This window comes from Megascapheus bottae, chromosome 23 (genome assembly GCF_031878675.1).
Source record: "Megascapheus bottae isolate mThoBot1 chromosome 23, mThoBot2.hap1, whole genome shotgun sequence".
Classification (NCBI taxonomy): Eukaryota; Metazoa; Chordata; class Mammalia; order Rodentia; family Geomyidae; genus Megascapheus; species Megascapheus bottae.
The window spans coordinates 2,709,640-2,731,579 of NC_143531.1; the positions used below are offsets into that span (position 1 = coordinate 2,709,640).

The 21,940-nt window shown below is 44.5% G+C and overlaps 1 protein-coding gene across 1 annotated transcript in view; it reads right to left on the reverse strand.

Moving 5' to 3' along the window:
* The window catches only part of Fgf2 (fibroblast growth factor 2), a 34,886-nt gene extending 16,345 nt beyond the window's left edge, over nt 1-18,541 (reverse strand). Inside the window, exon 1 of the mRNA XM_090356619.1 lies at nt 18,352-18,541. Within this exon, the coding sequence (XP_090212745.1) occupies nt 18,352-18,526 (175 nt within the window). The 5' untranslated portion in view covers nt 18,527-18,541. The remainder of the gene's footprint in view (nt 1-18,351) is intronic.
* Nucleotides 18,542-21,940: the final 3,399 nt, after the last annotated feature.

Here is a 21,940-nt window from a genome sequence, read left to right on the forward strand (position 1 = left end):
AAGATTTTTAAATGTGAAGGAATTCCATTAAAATGAATCAAATTTCTAACTGCTTAAAATTTTCCATTTTTCTCCTTCCTAATCTCTAAGGTACAAAGAGCCACAGAAATCATTCTTTTCTTGTGTGAAGATGACGATGTTCCTCTGCACGACCTCTGTGATATTAAACACATAATATAAATGGATTAAAAAATTGTTGTAATACTGGGGCGTGAATTCAGGGCCTGGTTTCTGTCCCTGAGTTTTTGTGCCCAATACCACTGGAACCACAGCTCCATTTCTTGCCTTTCTTTCTTCTTTTTCTTTTTTTTTTTTTTTGGTAGTTTATTGACCATATGAGTACTACCGACTTTCCTGGCTTTGTACTGTGATTCTCAGATCTCAGCCTCATGAGCAGCTAGAATGACAGGTGAAAGCCATCAGTGCATGGCTAGTCTGACCTAAAAAGGAAGAGGAGGAAGAGGAGGGGGAGGAAGAGGAGGAGGGGGAGGAGAACAATGAGGAGGGGGAGGAAAAAGTAAGTATTTTACCAGGATTGTGAATAAGTAACAAACTGAGACATAAACCCTGGCCTCCTAGCCCAGCTCAGAAGTACTGGCATGAAAACAACTTCACCAAAAGAATGCTGAGAAGCCGGGCGCTGGTGGCTCAAACCTATAATCCTAGTTACTCAGGAGGCTAAGATCTGAAGATTGCAGTTCAAAGCCAGCCTGGGCAGAAAAGTCTGTGAGACTCATATCTCTAATAAACTATTCAGAAAAAGCTGGAAGTAGTGTGGAGGATCAACTGGTAGAACACCAGTTTTGAGTACAATAGCTCAAAGAACAGTGCCCAGGCCCTAAGTTCAAGCCTCAGGACTAGCATAGAAAAAAATAATACGAATAATTGTTTTTTAAACTGCAAAGAGAGAAAGGTGGGCTGAGGCCAAAGCCAGGAAGAACAGCACCTGACCATTTGCATTATCTCAAAGAAATCAATTCTAGCCCCTGCTCTTGCTTGCCCTTTTCCCTCTGACCTTCAACTCTCATGATATCAGGACCCCCTAGAGTCACATAATTTGGCTTAGAGAATCTTGCCTTGTGGTTTTCAGACTTCAGACTAAATGCTTGTGAAACGTCTTCAGACTGTCTCCCAGTGACAGGCATGATGGGACGGTCCCCCTTTTCCTGCAATCATATTCTGGGCCCTCAGCCATCTTTAATCATTCCTCAAAACTGTTCCAATGGATGTCCAGCAGAACTTGAGGCAAAGAAACAATTCTTATAGTTCTGAGAATTCATCTAGTCCACAGATTTTAGGCTAAGTTAAGCAAGCTTGGTGAAAACGGAGGAATCAGCTGAGAGCGTTGGCTCTCAGCTGCCGGCACCCGCAGCACACACCACCTCGATGAAGCAACCCCAGTTACTGCCTCACTTGCTATCCATCCTGAATAGACAGTTGAAAGTCATGCTTCTAGTCAAAAAGGCAAAAAAGTAAGACATACTGGTAGTATGGCTCAAGCTACACAGGAGGCTGAGATCTGAGTTTTACAGTTCAAAGCCAACCCAGGAAGGAAAGACCAGGAGATGCTTCGCTCCAATTAACCAGTACAAAGCTAGAAGTGGGAGCTTTGGCTCAAGTCGTAGAGTGCCAGCCTTGAGCAAATAAAAGCTCAGGGACAACATTCATACCCTGTGTTCAAGCCCCAGGAAGGGTACAAAAAGAAAACTTCACTGCAGGCATCTATTGTATGAGCTGTGTAAAATGGGCAAGGGAATGGGTTAAAAACTAGAAATGAGGATGATCTCCTCTTCCCAAAGACCACCTTCTTGTTCTAGGGATTTCAACATGAATGTCTACTTCAACCCAAATCTTCCCTTGCTTGTTCTTGCTTTGTTGGGCTTTTTCTTTCCCCTCCCTCCTGTACTTTGTTCTTTTAATCTGTCTGCCCTCCTCACTCCATGTCTTCTTTCTGCTTCCTCCAGATTTCCTCCACCCAGAAGGCTCTGGGTTGCCTGGGCTCACAGCTCTATTCCTGGCTACTTAGGACCTTAGGATCTGAGGATCAAGGTTCAAAGCCAGCCCAGACAGGAAAGCCTATGATAGACCACTAGTCCTGAGCAAACAAACTTAGGGATAGAGCCTACGCCCCAAGTTCAAGTCCCAGGATTGGTGGGAAAAGGAAAAGGAGGAGGAGAAGCAGTGGGAGAAAATAGCAATTACAGTTAGCAATGGGTGAAGCCAGGTGTGGCATTATAATACTCATGGAGAAGGTCACCCACTTGGCTTTCAAGGGTGATGGCAAGTTTCTCAGAGACTATCAAGTAAAATCCCCTGGAAAAGAGCAGAAATCTTCCTGACTTGGTTACTGAAGAGAAACCTCTCAAGAAAACCCAGATTGGGTAGACTCTATGTAGTGAGATACATCACAGTGAGTGTGTGCCCATCCTGAGGCTTGAACTTGGGACCTGAATGCTGTCTCTGAGCAATTTTGCTCAAGGCTGGTACTCTACCACTTGGGCAACAGCTCCACCTCAGGGGTTTTTTTTGTTTGTTGTTTTTTGATTTTGGGTTTTTTTGTTGGATAATGGAGATAAGTTTCATAGACTTTCTTGCCCGGACTGCCTTTGAACTGCAGTTTTCTGAGTAGCTACAATTTCAGATGTGAGCCACTGGCAACTAACCCTAAATCACAGCCTTAAACTTTTTTCTGTAGTAACAGTTTTCATGTTTAATTTATGTATATGTATATATATATATATATATAATATAATTCTTCGTGTTCATGGGGTTCCTGTGACATTTAAGTACAGGCACACATGTGTAATGATCAAGCTAGGATAAATGGCACATCTCTCTCCTCAGACATTTGTCCTTTCTTTGGATCCAGGACATCCCAATTCTGCTCAGCTATCTTGAAATATACCTTTAAGTGTCATGCCACCAGTTGTTATCCTGTGCTCTAGACACCGGAAGTCACTTGTATAGAACTACACCCCAGGACTACGGTCTTTTCTCCATGCTATCCTGTACATACTTCTCAGGCAAACAGTTTTGTGTGTGTGCAGGTACTAAGATTTTTACTAGGACCTCAAGCTTGCTCAGTTGGTACTATACCACTTGAGCCATGCCTCCAGCCCAACTTGTTGCTGGCTAATTGGTGATGGAGTCCCACAGACCTTTTTTCCTGGACTGGTTTCAAACCTTCCTCCTCAGGATCTCAACCTGCTGAATAGCTAGGATTTCAGGCCTGAGCCCTGAGCGCCTGACAAACATTTCTTCTAATTAGGATCTTCTTCACAAAATCATTTCCCTTAGATTAAGGCTCACATCAGTACACAATCTGGCAAACACATTTCACAGTGACATAGCTCATGACAGTTTTCTTACTACTGAGAAGATTAACTGGAAGACATATTTGATTATATCTAAGATTCTATCCTCTTAACGTATTTTGGCAATGGCTGCAGTGATATCTAATGCTACACAACTCTTGCTCCAACACACAACCTGACACTGACTATCAGCATCTAATTTTAGGGCTCATGGAAACCTGAACTGTATCTATGGGCTCTCGGGACACAGCTCACTATCTGGAGGAAAGATGAGCTACACACACTTGAGGCAGATTCCCTGTTATTTTGCATACACAGGAGGATAAATTCTAAGTTGTGTTCTCTGCCCACCCTGGAGAGCTAAGAACTTCTGCTTCAACTATCAGACACGATGAGTATTCTGCTTCTAACAAAAACATGTATATGCCTGGCACCAGTGGCTCACACCTATAATCCTAGCTATTCTGGAGGCTGAGATCTAAGGATCGCAGTTCAAAACCAGCCCAAGCAGGAAAGAATCTGAGGGTCTTTTCTCTCATTAAGCACCAAAAAAGGAAAAAAAGAAAGAAAGAAAAGAGAAAAAAGAAGTGAAGTATGGCTCAAGAGGTAGAGTGCTAGTCTTGAGCACCAAAGCTCAAGGAAAATACCCCCCCCACCACCACACACACGAAAACACCCACTTTTATAGGTGACAGCCAAGATCTAGGCCAAAATTCTCCATGATTCCACAGCTTAAAAGCCCTACAGTTGTATACCATTAAGCATGGCCAAAAAATAATTTCAATCTGGAAAATATTCAATGTAAGTCTAAGCAAACAGATATCAATGGCTTATTTTTTTTCAAGTCTCATTAAAACACTGAAAAAGTACCTAGCCTTGAATAAGATAACTTCCAAGAAAAATGAGCTGAACTGGAAAATGAATATGTAAATAACTAGAAAAATTCTCTGCTATATAAAGATGTTACTTTGCTTTTTAGAAGCTAGCTTTTTGAGAGTCTAGCAAAAAAAATCATCAATTTGATTTACATACTAACCTAAAGCATGAAGACATTTTGGTGGTAACAGACAGGGATTGGCAGCTTATTAAAAATACTTTTAGGGTTGGGTGTGGTAGCTCATGCCTGTAATCCTAGCTACTCAGGAGGCTGAGATCTGAGGATCATGGTTCAAAGCCAGCCCAGGCACTAAAGAACGTGAGACTTTCATCTCCAATTAAGCACCAGGAAACCAGAAGTGGTACTGTGGCTCAAGAGATAGGGCAGTAGCCTTGAGCTGAAGAGCTCAGAGACAACATCCAGGCCCAAAGTTCAAGCCCCACAACCAACAACAACAACAACAACAAAAATAACTTTAAGGTTGAGATAAAGTTCAGTATTCCAGTGTTGCCTGGCCTATGAGAGGCCCTAGTTTCATCCTCAAATCTAAAAAAATAAGTAGTATTTTTTGCTTTAGATCATCATAATAAATCCTTATTGCCATTTCTTTTTTCAAGCACTGGGGCCTGAACTCAGTGCCTTGCACTCTTGCTTGGATTTTTCACTCAGGCTGGTACTCTGCCACTTGATCCACTTCACTTCTGGCTTTTTGCTGGTTAATTGGATATAAGAGTCTCAAGTACTTTCCTGCCTGGGGTGGCTTTGAACCATGATCCCCAGATCTCAGCCTCCTGAACAGCTAGCATTACAGAGGTGGGCCACCAATGCCCCATTCCAACCTTCGGTAAGTCTTTCAAAAAGAAACCGTCTAATATATTAGCTGATGTTAGATTATGGGGAGTGTATGTGCATGTATGTGTGTGAATGCATACGCATAACAGTCCTGGGGCCTGAATCTAGGGTGGGAATCTGTCTCTGAGTTGTTTTTTATTTGTTTTTACTCAAATCTAGCACTCTGCCACTTGAGCCACAGCTCCATTCCCAGACTTTTTGGTGGTTAATCAGAGATAGGAGTCCCCAGATATTCCTACCCAGGCTGGCTTTGAAACATGATCCTCAGATCTCAGACTCTGAGGTAGCCACTGGTGCCTGGTGGATGCCAAAATTATTAATAAATAATTTCTCTGTGAGAAATTGCTCTAGAGGGATATATCTGGTCTATAGGCTGGAAGGTTAAAGAATATCAGTAAAAGCCCCAGACTAGGAGTTATGAGTGTGGACTAGTGCTATAGAGTGGTTGCTTAGCAGGCACGAAGTCCTGGGTTTAATTCTGTGGTACCATATACACAGAAAAAGCCAGAAGTAGTGCTATGACTCACGTGGTAGAGTGCTAGCGTTGAGAAAGCCCAAGGACAGTACTCAGGCCCTGAGTTCAAGCCCCAGGACTGGCAAAAAAAAATTTTTAAGCTCAGTTTATATGACAGGGTTTTTTAATTGTTAAAGTGATCAGAAAATTGGTATTAAATTTTAAAATGAAATACAGCACCAGTGTCAAGCCTGAGAATGTTCATTCCTTATGAAAAATAGTGGACTGAATCAGGGGTCATAGAAAGACCTAGACAGTTAAGTTTTAGGCCTTTTGGGAGATATCTGCCCCATAGTACAAAAGCAGCCACTGGCAACTCAACTTTATTAACAAAAGGGTTGTGTTCTGATAAAACCTGACTCACAGCAGGCAGAATTCAGTGCTTCAGCCATGGCCTAAGAAATGAAAAACTCACTTCTGAAGAAAATGTCCTTCTACTGAAGACTGCTATGAGAAATTCTGTCCAATATTCCATTGAAATCATATTAAGCATATATAGGTTACAACACATCCTTTATACTATCTACTTATCACTTATTCTATATTCTCAGCATTTCCAAGGCATCTGGGATTTTTGTTTTCAAAGACTCATGCGAAAATACCTTTAACCCCATGTGTTGGTAGTCACAGAAACTAGCCTTCCTGCTTCCCATTGCTTTCTTCCTCTGTGGGATTGAAACCATACACTCTGGGGCAATGTGTGCACCAGGGACTGGTCACGTTCTCGATGTGCTCCGGGGTAACAGGTGGGCTTCCAGAAAGAAGAATACCAAATTACGGAAATGAACCATAACTATGGAATTATTCACCTGGACCAGTCAAAGAATAACTTCCAGTTGCTTAGGTGATGTTACGGCTAAACTGTTTCCCTCTAGGACTCAAATGTCAACACGCTAACAACCCAGGGGACAGAGCTTCTAAGGTGACGAGGTGAAGATGAGACCTTTAAGGGCAGGCCCGAATGCCATCTCAGAGGAAATTCAGGCACACAAAGAAACGCTAGGACACAGGCCCCAAGGAAAGGCCACATGAACTGGCCACAAGGGCGGCCACGTGCCCTGCAGAGAGGGAGATCTTAGAAGAAATGAGACCCAGCAACACCTCATCTTCCAGACTCCAGGAGGTGAGAAAATAAGTTTCTCGTGCCAAAAGCTATCCAGCCAACAGGATTTGGTTTTGGTGGCCACAGGATACTAACACGGATGAGACAGCATGGAAGGAAGTGGCACTAGTACACGCTAAGTAAGACCCACAGCCACAACAGCCATCAGCATGAGTGAACCGGGGGCAAAGTCAGTCCACAAAGTCTGGGCAGGAAGTGAGAGCTGGGGAAAGAGGTGCAAGCGAGAGATGGGGCTAGTTAGCAGGAAAGAGTGATGAACATAAAGTAGGGGAGTTCAAACGGGGCTAAATGAATCAACTCAGAAGAGGCCATGCGTGGACATATGTGGTTACATGTAGATGTATGTGTATGTGGCTAAGCATGTTCATCTTTTATTTTTTTGCCAGTCCTGGGCTTGAGCTCAGGGCCTGAGCACTGTCCTTGGACTTTCTCAAGGTTAGAGCTCTACCACTTGAGCCTCAGCACCACTTCCGGCTTTTTTCTATGTATGTGGTACCAAGGAATCGAACCCGGGTCTTCATGCATGCTAGGCAAGCACTTTAACCACTAGGCCAAACTCCCGGCCTCACATGTTCATCTTTTAAAATATGTATTTTAATTGCTTTTATAAAGGTGTTGTACGGAAGGGTTATAGTTACATAAGTCAGGGAATGAAGCCAGCCATAAAGCAAAAATGACAAAGGGAAAAAGGGGTGGGGGAAGCAGGCTAAAGTGGTAGAGTAGCAGCCGAGCAAGGAGGCCCAGCGGCATGAAACCCTAAGTTCAAACCATGAGACTGGCAAACACTAAACATTTTTCTTAAATGCTCATTTTAGTAAGCATTCTCACTAAATACAGCATTCTCTGTATTTTTTCATGCCTAATTTATTCTGTGTTTTAATCTTCTAGAGACCCATTTATTCCATTTCGGTTACTCTGTCTTTGTATGTGTGCTATTTAAAATCTTCAGTTCTTCAGAAATCCACCCTTAACTCTTCAGTATAATTTTTTGTACTACATCTCAGCAGAAATAGTTCATAAACATTGTAGAATGCAATGGCAAGAAGGTTAAAAATAGATGGCAGGGGCTTAAGCCTCTGAATGAGAATACTTTAAATCATTTCTTAAAATCACTTTTGGTTCAAATTTTTGCTACATAATCCATGTGGAATTGTTGCTATGAGCTTATATTCTAACTAGGAAGACGTCTAGACATCATACTACTTGTTACTTTGTCACTGACAAAGACCATGTTTTTAAAAAGCCAAAGGAAGAAATCTCTTTGTATCTGTGAAATGAGGAATCACATTGGTTGGGTAAATTTCTTAACCAATTAGCATTGGTAATCCCAGTTACTTAAGAGGTAGAAACGGGAAGGATCTTGGTTTCAGGTCAACCAAGGGGAAAAAAAAAACCCCTCTGTCTCAAGGAAAAGAGCTGGGCCTGATGGCACACACCTGCCACCCCAGCTAGGAAGGCGCAAAGTAAGAGGATGGGTACCCAGGGCAACCTGAGGAAGAGAACTGATGATATCTTACATGAGAAACAACGAAAGCAGCTGGTGTCAGTGCTCACGCCTGCAATCCCAGACACTCAGGAGACTGAGATGTGAGGATCACAGTTCAAAGCCAGCCTGAGCAGGAAAGTCTAAAAACCTTAATCTCCAATTCACCAGAAAAAAAGCTAGAAGTGAAGCTGTGGCTCAAGTGGTAATGCACTAACCTTGAGCAAACAAGCTAAGGGATAGCACCCAGACCAGGAATTCAAGCCTAAATAGCCACACATTAAAAAAAAAATTAGGGCCAGGAGTTTGGCCTCGTGGTAGAGTGCTTGCCTAGCATGCATGAAGACCCGAGTTCGATTCCTCAGTACCACATACATAGAAAAAGTCAGAAATGGTGCTGTGGCTCAAGTGGCAGAGTGCTAGCCTTGAGGAAAAAAAGCCCAAGGACACTGCTCAGGCCCTGAGTTCAAGCCTCAGGACTGGCAAAAAAAAAAAATAAATAAAGACAACTCAGACAAAAAAAAAATCTCCAAATTTGCTTCTACAAAATGAAAAACATTAGACCAAATACAAAATGCAAACACATACCATTCCTAAGTAGACTCCCCAAATCTGAAGGATCTTTTCTCTTAAGTTCCCATACAGCCAGTGAATAAATGATACCGTCCCCCAGACAGATAGACAGACAGACAGACAGACAGATACACACACACACACACACACACACACACACACACACACACACACACACACACACACACAAATGAGCCAAGGCTAGAAATAACTATGAAAGAAGTCAAATAATACTTGATGGAATAGGAAAAACCTAGCTAAGAGTAGAAAAAAATGCTAAGAAAGAAAGCATACAACAGGTATTGAATTAAAAAGCATTACATATGCCATATGTAATATTTATACAGTAGCCAAAAATTTTATTTCTGTCATTACGGAGGCTTGAACTGAGGGCTGCATGATCTCACTTACCATTGTTCATTGCAACTACCATTTGAGCCACATCTCCAGTTCTGGATTCTTGCCAGGTAATTGGACATAAAAGGTCTCCTGGTCTTCCCTGACTTGGCTGGCTTTGAACTGCGATCCTCAAATCTCAGCCTCCTAAGTAGCTAGGATTATAGGTGTGGGCCTTGCTAATTTTATTTTTAATTAATTAATTTATTTATTTATTTTGCCTTGAGCTCAGGGCCTGAGTGAGTACTGTCCTTGGGATTTCTCAAGGCTAGAGATCTACCACTTGAGCCTCAGCACCACTTCTGGCTTTTTTCTACGTATGTGATACCAAGGAATCGAACCCCGGTCTTTGTGCATTCTAGGCAAGCACTCTACCACTTGGCCAAACGCCCAGCCCCAAACTAATTTTTTTTTAATTCAAAACAAAGTTCATCACATGTTTCCAGCATAATTTTTTTCAGTAATAGTATTATTCAACTCTTACTCCTTTCCACTTCCTATTTTTGTAATGACCATCAAATAAAAAGAAAAACCCAACCCAATGAATTGTTTTCTATTTGCAAAATGATTCAGCATAGGAAAGAACAGAATGAGTGTGGTCACAGTCACCTCCCCACCCACTCCTGCAGACATCACATCACAAAGACAGTGACTCACGGTGTCACACACACTCCGTGTGTGACAGGGGGTTGTTGGCTTACGAATCTGCATAAAATGACTGGTGCTATCTTGTCACAGCCAAAGAGGACACTGCCATGCCAGACACTTATTTATAAAATGATTCTCTGATTTTGTTTTAAAAAAATTGCAGTGCCTATACTGAAGTTTGAACCCTGGGCTTACGCAATATCCTTTAGCCTTTTCACTCATGGCTGGTACTCCACCACTTGAGCCACACATTCACTACTGGCTTTTGCTGGTTAACTGGAGAGAAGAGTCTCATAGACTTTTCTGCCTGGGGTGGCTTTCAACTTTGATCCTCAGATCTGTCTTCTGAGTAGCTAAGATTACAGGTGTGAGCCAAGTACTAGGTTGTGTTTTCTGCAGTTGATTGAGGCTATAGGGGTGTGCTCGTCCTAAGAGCACTGAAGATCCAGAGATAGACAATCAAGACAGAGAAAGATTGTCCATCATCTCCTAGAAAGAATATGAATACATGCATAGCAAAGAGAGGCAGAGGACCTCCAGAGAGGACCATGGAGAACAGGCAGTTGAAAGACCTGGGAGAGAGTGGATGGGTGACAGTGGCAACCCAGAAATGTGGGAAATGCAATCCAAGCAATTCTTGCCACATCCGAGGCAGACAATAATGCCATGTGTCAATCAATATGGGTTGGCCAAGCAGAAGTCTCCATGAAGAATGGAAAGGTAGCGCGTGTTCTCTCACAAAACAATTTGCATAGAATTCTGAGGGCAGAATCCACGGGTATGAAAAGTGAAATGCAAAAGAAAAGCAGATCAATTAGAAGGAAGGGTATCAACCACAAAAGACAGAACCACACAATGTAAGCCTTCAGTGCTTTTTAAAAGAAATCAGAATTGCTAATCAAAATTCTAAAGTTCCTTTCCTACAACATATGCTTTCCTATGAAAAGCCAAAAATCTAGCCTTTAAGTTACCAGAACTTTCCAAATATAACTTTGTAGTGTATAAAACACTCCATGAAAGAACTAAGCTTTGGGGCAGGACATGTAGCTTAAGGGATAGAGACAGTACCTGCTTAGCAAGCATGAAGCCAAAAAACTATGGGGGGGGGCAGGCAAGGGAGAGGGTGGCCAATAAGCACTTAATCCAGGGGTTTCTCATCACTGGCTAACATTAGGTAGCACTCTTTGAGTTAAAGGTATGAACTTGGTGTGCCTGTATCAGTGCGTAAACTAAGGGCCTTGTGCTCTTACTTGACTTTTTTCATTCTCAGCTCGTGCTTTCTCACTTGAGCTCTGCTTCTGAACAGTGATTTTTGTTTTTGCTGGTTAAATGGAGACACAACTCACTCAGACTTTTCCACCCTAGGCTCGCTTAGAGTTCAGAATTCTATTAAAATAGAGGTTCAGTTAATTTGTGGAAGTCAATAACTCTTTGAAAGTGCTCTCTCTTACACACTTACACACACACACACACACACACACACACACACACACACACACAAAGCCTTTTAGCTTCCTGTAAATGAATGAGTGAAGCCTGAAGATTATTCACTTGTGCAAGTCACCTTGTCCAGGAAGAGACAGAACTCAGCTCAAATGAGACATAAGCTAAGCACTGAGTATTGGCTCTCTGTCGACTCTCCCTCCAAACTCTTCATACTAAAATACTTGCTGGGTGAGCCTGATGTCTGGTTTCTAAGAACCAGTCAATGGATGAGGTTCTCTAGTGGTGACCATTTTCTTAACCTGTTCTAAGTTCTGATGGCCATAAATACTCAAGCTTATAGGGCCATGAGAGAGGCAAGGTCTGATAGGAAAAGATAAGAATCAACGTAAGAGGTTATATGATAAAATAACCATGGTGCCACAGAGGTATTTTTGTAATAATCTAACGTTAATAAGCATCATTACAAATTATTTTGTGGAACCAATCACACTATGCATTAACTACTGAGCATAGACAATAATACAAAGCACAAGACCATATCATTGATTTCCGAACACAGAAAGTAACAAGCTCAGAAAACAAGACAAAGGCTGGGCACCAGTGCCTTACACCTGTTATATAGCTACTTAGATGCCTAAGATCTGAGGAGTGCAGTTTGAAGTCAGCTAAGACAGGCAAGTCCAAGAGACAATTAACTAAACTAAAATAAAATTAAAAAAAGCCGATCTGTGGCTCAAATGGTAGAGTGCTAATGTGCCCAGGCCCCGAGTTCAGGGCCCATGCCCAGCACGCATGCACATTCACGTGCATGCACACACACACTTCATTTGTTTGGACAGAATATGCTGAGGAGGTCAGGATCTGCTCTAGCCTTATTCTACTGCAAGCTCTGACCCCCAGGCCAGTCTTCTCTCACATGTGCACTTCAGAGAAAAGAGGCCCAAGGAGGGCGTTTGGAAAATCAGCAAAACACTGAAATTGGAAAAACATGTAGTCTGTGACACAAGTATGGTTTCCATCTTGTCCCGAGGGAGTCTTGTGGTTCAAACACAGGTGGTCCAATAATGAGTCTCAAATTGTGTGCAGGTCCTGATGCTTGAACTCAGGACCTGAGTTCTGTCCCTGAGCTTTTGTTACTCAAGGCCCATGCTCTACCACTTGAGCCACAGCTCTACTTCTGGGGTTCTTCTGGTGGTTTATTGGCCATAAGAGTCTAATGGGCTTCCCTTCCCAGGTTGCCTTCCAATCAGGATCCTCAAATCTCAGCAGCCTGAGTAGCTAGGATTACAGGAGTGAGCCATCAGCACTCGGTTTCAATTGTCTTTCTCAACATCCCTGAGGACTTCGTTTCTCAGAATCAACACATAGATGAATAAAGCCTATTTTTTGCTTATAATATACAAAAACTGGCTTTTGTTTTCTTCATTACATCTGCAATATTTTATTTGCCAATTAAGATTGAAAATCAGGCCCTTACGTGTCTTCTAGTTAGAAAGAGACTCCTGAGAGGGTGGTTACTGTGTGACAGTAGTGTAACTATCCAGGTCTAATTACATAAATGCCACTGTTCTAACACAACAAAGCCCGTGGGGCATGGCATTTGGGGGTGTTGAGGTCACTTGGAGGCTAAGTGATCTCCCTGGGCCCTAAGGTGTGGTAATATCTGTGACTCATGAATTGTCCTTTTGTTGCTGGGACCCAGGACATTGCTGCCAGGATTAAATAAGCTCTTAGGTGACTTCATTTATTTACTACAGACAAACAGCATTACAGTAAATACCATGAGGCTGGAGGCATAGGAGTGGAGCCCATTTGCCAGATATCACCAGAGGCGGTGAGGGAAGAGAATGTGCTATCCTGGTATAAATGGCTCCATTCACACAAGGGGAAGGGGGAAGACCACAGTGAACTGACAAAAGCTCTTCCAGGGGCTGGGGAGGGTAGGACCAGAAGGCACAATGCCAGACAGCCAGGAGCAAGTCAACATGTAAACCCGGGCACTTGATTACTTCGCTGAGATTCTAGAAAATGAGATCTGTGAATAGGGTGTGAAACTTCCTTTTGAATTTCAAAGATTACATAAATCTATATTTCTTTTTCTTTTTTTTTTTTTTTTGCCAGTCCTGGGCTTGAGCTCAGGGCCTGAGCACTGTCCTTGGACTTTCTCAAGGCTAGAACTCTACCACTTGAGCCTCAGCACCACTTCCGGGTTTTTCTATATATGTGGTACCAAGGAATCGAACCCGGGTCTTCGTGCATGCTAGGCAAGCACTTTAACCACTAGGCTAAATTCCCGGCCCATAAATCTATATTTCTTACATACAGATATAGTTTATAGATACATCTCTATGCCCACATACACACACGCACACACACACACACACACACGTATATAAAATTACAATTTTGTGTGTGCACCAGTCCTGGGACTTGAACTCAGGGCCTAGAAACTGTTCCTGAGCATTTTTGCTCTACCACTTGAGCCACATCTCCACTTCCTGCTTTTGCTCATTTACTGGGGATCAGTAATCTCTCAAGCTGCCTTCAAACCATGATCCTCAGACATCAGCCTCCTGAGTAGCGAGGATTGCGGGAGCAAGGAACGGCCCTCAGCCACAAACCCATACTTGGGGTGGAACAAGGTCAGGGCAGTGTACAAGACCCCAGCCATCTGACCCACCGGGATGAGGGGATCCCTCAGTCTCACCAAGCAGAACAACGTGCCCCACCCCCACCGCCACCACCTACCGGTAGGCTTAAAACATCTCCCTTGGTTTTCTCTAAACAAGCGCATCTGGAAGAGCTTTAATGCCAACATCTGGGCTGTTCATATGCAGCACACACATTTGACTTCCCCCACCCGACCTGGAGCTGAGGACCATGCCGCCTGGGATACAGCGTTCTCTCTTGAAAGTTGTACAGGGCTCACCGCATTAGAGGACACACTTGAGGTTTTCACATTCCCAAAGACATTCCTGTAGGCTGGCCTGAAGCATGCACACCCCACAACCTTTCCTTCTATGTATTTTGTGACAATACTAGGGCTTGAACTCAGGACCTGGCCACTGTCCTTTAGCTTTTCTGCACACAAAAGGCCCTCTACCACTTGAGCCACAGTTCTACTTCTGATTGGTTTTTGCTGATTAAGGAGTCTTATGCACGTCACTGCTTCCATCTCCGAACCTCAGATCTCAACCTCCTGAGTAGCTAGGATGCCAGGCGTGGGCCTCCAGTGTCAGCTGCTTGTAGACAGAGTCTGGCAGGACTATGAAGAAGCACCCAGGGATGGAGCAACACCTGAGAAGCTGGTGTTCAGCCCATCCCTGACAACCCCTTCGAGGAAATTCTCTTCCCACTTACCTTACATCTCCTGGCCCCCTCTTCCGCACCTGAGCCAGTCCCATTTAACCCACATCCCACCATTTAGACCACTGTCTTCAAAATGCCACTCTAAATTCCACCATTTCTGGCTGGCTTTGGGGGAAGAAATCACATTGACACTTGCATTCAAACTGAAGAGGGCAATGGAATTATGGCTGAAGTTGGCCTTTCAGCATTCTCTCGTATACCCTAGAAGACAGTAGGCAGAAAGCCTTGTGCTAAAGGATATGTTTTCAGCGGCAGGCTGCCAAGTCAACTGGACAGATTAGTTTGATGGAGGAAGCCAAGGTTTCTCCAACTTTCCAAATCAGTGGAGGAGTCTGATTCATTAACTCATGTGGGAAAGCATAGTTGCCGTTCACTCTGCCTTGGTTTCTCCCATTTGCGGATGTATATTCTGTCCAGAAGAAATTATGTCGTGTCCACAGACACTGTTCTTATTTCTTTCTCATCTGCTTCTCTGACTGGTCAGCTCCCAGTATATCTTCAACGTGTGAGAAAAACAAACTGCACGGCTGCAGTCCTGGGGACAGAGGATCCAACTGTGCCATTTCTGGGTTTGTTTTATTGTCAGTTTATGACATAAAAAATAAATTTAGGGGGCCTAGTGATAGAGTGCTTTCCTAGCATGCACAAAGACCTGGATTCAACTTCAGTACCAACCACATACACAGAAAAAGTCAGAAATGGTGCTGTGGCTCAAGTAGTAGAGTTCTAGCTTTGAGAAAGCCAAAGGACAGTGCTCATGCCCTGAGTTCAAGCCCCAGGATTGGCAAAAAATAAATATAGTTAAATTTGTAGTTACTCACAAGGCTAAATTCACAGGACTGAGGTTTAAGGGGAAAACCCAAGAGATTTCCATCTCCAGAATAACCAGCAAGAAGCAGAGCTGGAGGCATAGCTGAATTGGTAAAGTACTACATGAGTGAGCAAGCCACAAAAGTGAGAGGTTCTGGGTTCAAACCCCAGTACATACATACATACATACATACATACATACATACATAAAATTCTAGCCTAACTAATCTGGATGAGTTATTAATCAGTTGTGGGTCTTGAACTCAGGTCTAAACCACTGTTCCTGAGCTCTTTAGTTAAAGGCTACTGCTCTCCCACTTTGAGCCACAGCTCCATTTCCAATTTTCTGGTGGTTCACTGGAGATAAAGAGCTTCACAGACCCTTGCTCAGGCTGGCTTTGAACCACCACCCTCAGATCTTAGCCTCTTGAATAGCTATGATTACAAGTGTAAGTCACTATCTCTTCATTTTTAATCTCTTGCCTTTAGCTACTGATAAAGTTGCCAGGATCCCAAATTTTAGCACTAATAGTATTTGAAGTGAGAACACTTTTGAGTGAGAAGACAGCCTTGTGCATCATGGGACAATCAGAAGCATCCTTGACCTCCTCCCACTAAATCCTCCAGCTCTATCAACTAATAGCCAGCCCTATCAACTAATATCCAGCCTACCGGAGACTGAAGTAGGAAGCTCTCTCACATCTTTTTTTTTTTTTTTTTGCCAGTCCTGGGCTTGAGCTCAGGGCCTGAGCACTGTCCTTGGACTTTCTCAAGGCTAGAGCTCTACCACTTGAGCTTCAGCTCCACTTCTGGCTTTTTTCTATGTATGTGGTACCGAGGAATCAAACCCGGGTCTTCATGCATGCTAGGCAAGCACTTTAACCACTAGGCCAAACTCCCGGCCCGCTCTCTCACATCTTGATGCCAGCCTAGGCTACAATGAAACCCGGTCTCAAAAACAAGCTAGTGGTACAGAAATGAAAAGTTGATCCAGAGTTAAAAGGAAAAAAATAATGGCTGCTTTTACAAGGGAAGTAATACAGTATGCAACACGTGTAACTCAGAATTACTCCCACTCACCTCTGAGTGGTTATTTTTTTTTTTTTTGGCTGTGTGCTCATTCTAAGGCTTAACCTCAGGGCATAAATGCCGTCTTTTCACTATTTTAGTCAAGGCTAAGAGCTCTATGGCCTGACTCACAGCTCCACTTCGGCTTTTTGATGGTTCTTTGGAGATAAGAACTTCAGGGACTTTCCTGCTCACTCCTTCTGTTCATTGGCTTTCAAGCATGATCCTCGGGAGTAGCTAAGCTCACAGGCATGTGCTACAGATGTGTACCACCAGCTTCTGAGTCCAAATAGTTTTATTATAAAATAAGTTCCTTAAAAAAAAAATCCTAGCCGAGCACGGTGGCTCATGCCTGTAGTCTTAGCTACTCAGAAGGCTGAGATCTGAGGATCGAGGTTCAATGCCAGCCTGGGCACTAAAGAACCTGAGACTCGTATCTTCAATTAACCACTAGAAAACAGGAAGTGGCTCAAGGGGTAGGGTGGTAGCCTTGAGCTGAAGAGCTCAGGGACAGCGCCCAGGCCCAGCGTTCAAGTCCCATGACTGACACACCCCCTCCCAGCAAAAAAAAAAAAAAAAAAAATCCTGCAAGTTAAAGGGCATTTTTAAAACACAGTATTATGTAAAGTCCAAACATGAACTATTCAGGAATATAATAATTCTGTTCTTTGGTCATAAAACATGCTTTTAAAATAACCATTTGTGATACTAGAACAAAATAAAATTGGGACCTTTATGTAACTTGTCCTAATCAGCTGAGCCAGCACACCAGAGCAAACTCCAAAGCCAAATTTTGTGAAATCTACTCATGGCCAGAATAAAGAAATTGTTTTAACCCAGATATTCAGTTAGAATTCTTTTTCTATTTACTGAAGGGATTGGAAACTTTTTTAAACTACCAAGAAAAATTAAGACCCGCCTCTTTTGCCACTGGCTAGCTTGAAAGTAATAAAAATGAACTTACAGTTTCAATAAGAGCAAGAAGTGCTAGGCAGTGACAGAGTTGGAATGACAGAAAAGTAATATGCAAGACTCAAAGAACTAGGAGAAAAGAATTTTGAAAGTTTTTTCCATGAACGAGAAATGAGAAGATAGACATGTTTCACTGACTCCTCTCACGGAAGCCCCACGCGAGCTAAGCGAGCACACCTGAACGACGCCTTCCTGCACCTCATCTCTGCTTCACGAGGGGGCCCCAGATCCGTGTCACCCCAAAACTTGCATACGAATGCAAGCCATCACCGCTCCCCCCCCCCAAAAAAAACCCTAGGGAGTAGGTTTCCAACAAGCTGAGTTACAGCAAACCGTCGGGGGTGGGGGGTGTCGAATGCACCCCTAAAGTTTAGGGGTGTCGAGTGCACGCCTAAAGTTAACACCATTGATTTAGGCCAACGTTACTTCTACAACCACAAGGTAGTGTTTGTTCTCTTCTTTACAAAAAGTAAAATCTTCCGACCTCATTTTATCCACAAGCAAGGTGGGTGTGACCCCCATTTCGGCGGTATGGGGGGGCAGCGTCTATGTTCCCAGAGCTGGTGGCCTCCAGGGCCTGGCCTGCGCTCCGCTCACCGGGGACGCGAGGTCCGTGTTTTATTCACGAAGGCCCCGGGGAAGTTTCCACTTTGTTTGGGCCTCTTCTGGCTGTCAGAAGATGGGAACGGGGGTGCGCGGGGCGCGGGGCGGGAGGCTGGGGGGCCCCGGGGCAGGGCTCTGCCATCTCGGGTTCCCTCCTCTCCACCCGGGGTGGGCGCGCCCAGAGACGGTGTGGGGGGGAAGTCCTAAGGTGACAGGTGTCCAGCAGGAGGGACCCCAAGCCAGCTGGGCGCCCCCAGGCTGGGCCGAGGGGAAAGTGGCGGGGGCGCGGGGTCCCGCACTCACCGTGGGGGTCGCTCTTCTCCCGGACGCCGTCCACGCGGCCGTCGGGGTGGATGCGCAGGAAGAAGCCCCCGTTCTTGCAGTACAGCTGCTTGGGGTCCGTGAAGTTCCCGGGCGGGAAGGCGCCGCCAGCATCCCCGGCCAGCGCAGGCAGCGAGGTGACACCCCCGGCCGCCATGGGCCCCCGCGCGCCCCGCCGCGCAGCCGCCGCGCCCCGGCCTCGGCCCCGGCCGCCCACCCGCTCCGGGGCCCGGCCCCGGCCTCGGCCCCCCAGCCTCGCGTCCCGAGGGGCGCCGCCGCGCCCCCACACCCCCACAACCCGGACGGAGAGTGGGGATCCCCCCTCTCTCCACGCAGCGCCGGGATCGGCAGCGGCTCTGGGGCGCGTTGGACGCCTCACGTCGCCATCTCCATCCACGCCCCGCGTCCCCCTCGCGCTGCCCGGTCACTGCCCGGGGTTTCGGGGGCCCGCGTCTGTCCTGAAAATGTGGTCACCGCGCGCAGGCGCACGACGCCTCCCGGAGAGGGGGGCCTCGGAGCTCCCCCGTGCTCCCCGCTCCACCCCGCGCCTTCCCCTACGGCTCCCCACCGCCCCGCCTCTGCGCCCCGCCTCCCCGCCGCCCCTGCTGCCTGGGCTCCCCTGCGCCCCTTCCCCCCGCGTCCCTGCTCCTCCTTTCCCCCCCCCCCCGCGCCCCGTCCCCCTGCTCCTCCTGCTCCGCGCACCCCCTCTCTTCCTCCCCCATATCCCTTCCCTCGGCCACCCCTGCTCTCCACCGCCTCCCTGCGCTCCAGAGCCGCCCCCCAAATCGCGTCTCCTTTCTGAGGCTCTGGCTGTGCCGGGACTTCTACAAGTTCAGCCTAAGCCAAGTTCTCCCGAGCCTCCCGCCATGGAGGGCGGAGAAATCTTCACCCTGACAGGAACGGGGAGACAACGGGGAGGATTCGCCCCGGAGCCCAGGGTGAGGCCGGCACCCCGCAATTATGCAGATCATCCACGGCAGGGGCTGAGAGGAGCCCCAGATCCTGAGCGCAGAACCGTGGTCACGCACCACTTGGTCTCCACCGTTCCTGGAGAGGAGGAGAGAAACCCTGTCACCCTGGCTACTCAGCAGGCTGAGTTCTGAGGATTGTGGTTCAAAGCCAGCTGGGCAGAAAAGTCCCTGAGATTGTTATCTCCAATAACCACCAAAAAGTCAAAAGTGGAGCTGTGGCTCAAGAGGGAGAGTGTGAGTCTTCAGTAAAAAAGCTCTGGGACAGTGCCCAGGTCCTGAGTTCAAGGCCCAGGACCAGCACGAAAGAAAGAGAAGAGTCGAGTCTATGAAACCAGGCACCCGTGGCTCTCCCCTGTAATCCTAGCTACTCAGGAGGCTGAGATCTGAGGATTATGGTTCAAAGCCAGCTGGGCAGAAAAAAATCCCTCTGAGACTCTTACCTCCAATTAATTACTCAAAAACGGAAAGTGGAGTTGTGGTAGACTGCTAACCTTGAGCACAGAGGCTTGGGTACAGTGCCCAGGCTCTGAGTTCAAGCCCCACAACAGACAAAAACAAAACAAAACCAAGACAAAGAGCAAATAGCATCAATAACGCCCAGAAAAGACCATTAATACAGTATCTCATTTTGTTCCCTGGCTCCAACCCAACACACCCTTGTGCATACACACAGACACACACACACACACACACGGATGTGTGAATCTATTTGGTTAGATACAAGTACTTAGGATTCATCTGTATCAACTGAGCATCACATTATTTACATACTCAAATACTTATCCAACCGGGAGGAGATGACTTAAAACACAGGTGATATATAAAATAATTTCAACCATTTGGACACTGGTGAGTCACCCCTGTAATCCTAAACTACTCTGGTGGCTGAGATCTGAGGATTAAGGTTCAAAACCACTGGGGCACACAAATGTTCTAGACTACTGGACTCTATCACCAATTAATCAGCAAAATGCAGGAAGTGGAGGTGGCTCAAGCAGTGCTAACTTTGAGTGAGTCCCCAATATCGCCAACAACCAATGATAACAGTAATTAGGATCAGGAGGATTTTGAAAGATGGTGGATAAAGAAAACCATTATTATTTTTTTAAAGACACTAGGTTGTAAGGACTGGAGGGAGATTAAGAAGGAAAAGAGAAAATGTCTATCATATTACCAAAGAAATCATTTTGAAATTCACCAAAGTTATGAAAGATATGATCATTTAAAGAACGCTTAAAACCCTACAATGTTGCCAAGTGGAAACATATTCTAAAAGAGCCATGTAAAATTCCTCCAGGTATGATTAGAAATGTAAGGCAGTATGAGTTTTAGTTTTAGAACAATTTTTAAAAAATATTGAAAAGTATCTTTTACAAAAGAAAATATAAGAATAGCAAATATTTTTTCCCTTCAATTATGGTAGGAAAATAGTGTTTCAAATAGTCCAGAAAGATTACTGGGTCTTCTTAGAAGAAAATTAGGCATTGTGCAGATTCTCAGATATTAGGTGGTTTCTGGGCTTTTCAATGTCTGAATTATTATACAACTTTTATAAGTTCATAATAATTTATTATGAATTCATAATCCATTGTGCAAATGAACCATGTAAAAATGGAAGGTATTTCTATTTCTTTCACACCCCAAATATGCTTTCAGCCAGGTTTGTATTGATTTCTAACTTTATTTACCCACTCTATCTGCTTTTATATTAATAGTTCTTTGACTAATTTGACTAATATGAATAACTACTGGTCTCATTAATGAGTTCCATAATATACTCATTCATTTTAATATATTAACATTAATTATCCATATTATATCATCAGTATATCAATATTGCTTACAATAAAATATGCATTTGTATTTGTAATGTATATTTAGATAGAGTTGTACTTATATTTATGTGTTATATATTAATGTGTTTATATTATATATTGTATTCACATACTTATAATATATTTATATTTGTAATAATTATATTAATAATGTATTAGTCAACTAATGCATTGTTTCATCTTGAAGTTTGAGCAGAAAAGCTCAGGTATAGTATCCAAACCCTGAATTCAAACCTTGGAACTGGCATACACATATACACACGAGGAGGTTATTTTTTTCTTCTTCTTTTTTTTTTTTTTTTTTGCCAGTCCTGGGCTTAAGCTCAGGGCCTAAGCACTGTCCTTGGATTTTTCTCAAGGCTAGAACTCTACCACTTGAGCCTCAGCACCACTTCTGGCTTTTTCTAAGTATGTGGTACCAAGGAATCGAACCAGGGTCTTCGTGCATGCTAGGCAAGCATTCTACCACTAGGCCAAACTCCTGGCCCTGGTTTTCTTCTTTTAATTGGAGATAAGAATCTTACCCAGGTTTGCTTTGAACCATGATCCTCAAATCTTAGCCTCCTGAGTAGCTAGGGGATTACAAGTGTGAGCCACTGGTACCCAGCTTAGAAAGCTGAAATGAGTATATGGCAAACTGTCCACATACTGAAATCTAGACCGTGTATCTCTAGAACCAGTTTCTGCAGGTGTGCAAAAAGGACTGGGCTTTTCAGGCAACCTTAATGCCTTGAACCATGGCGGCCCCAAGGAAGCGCCCTGGTC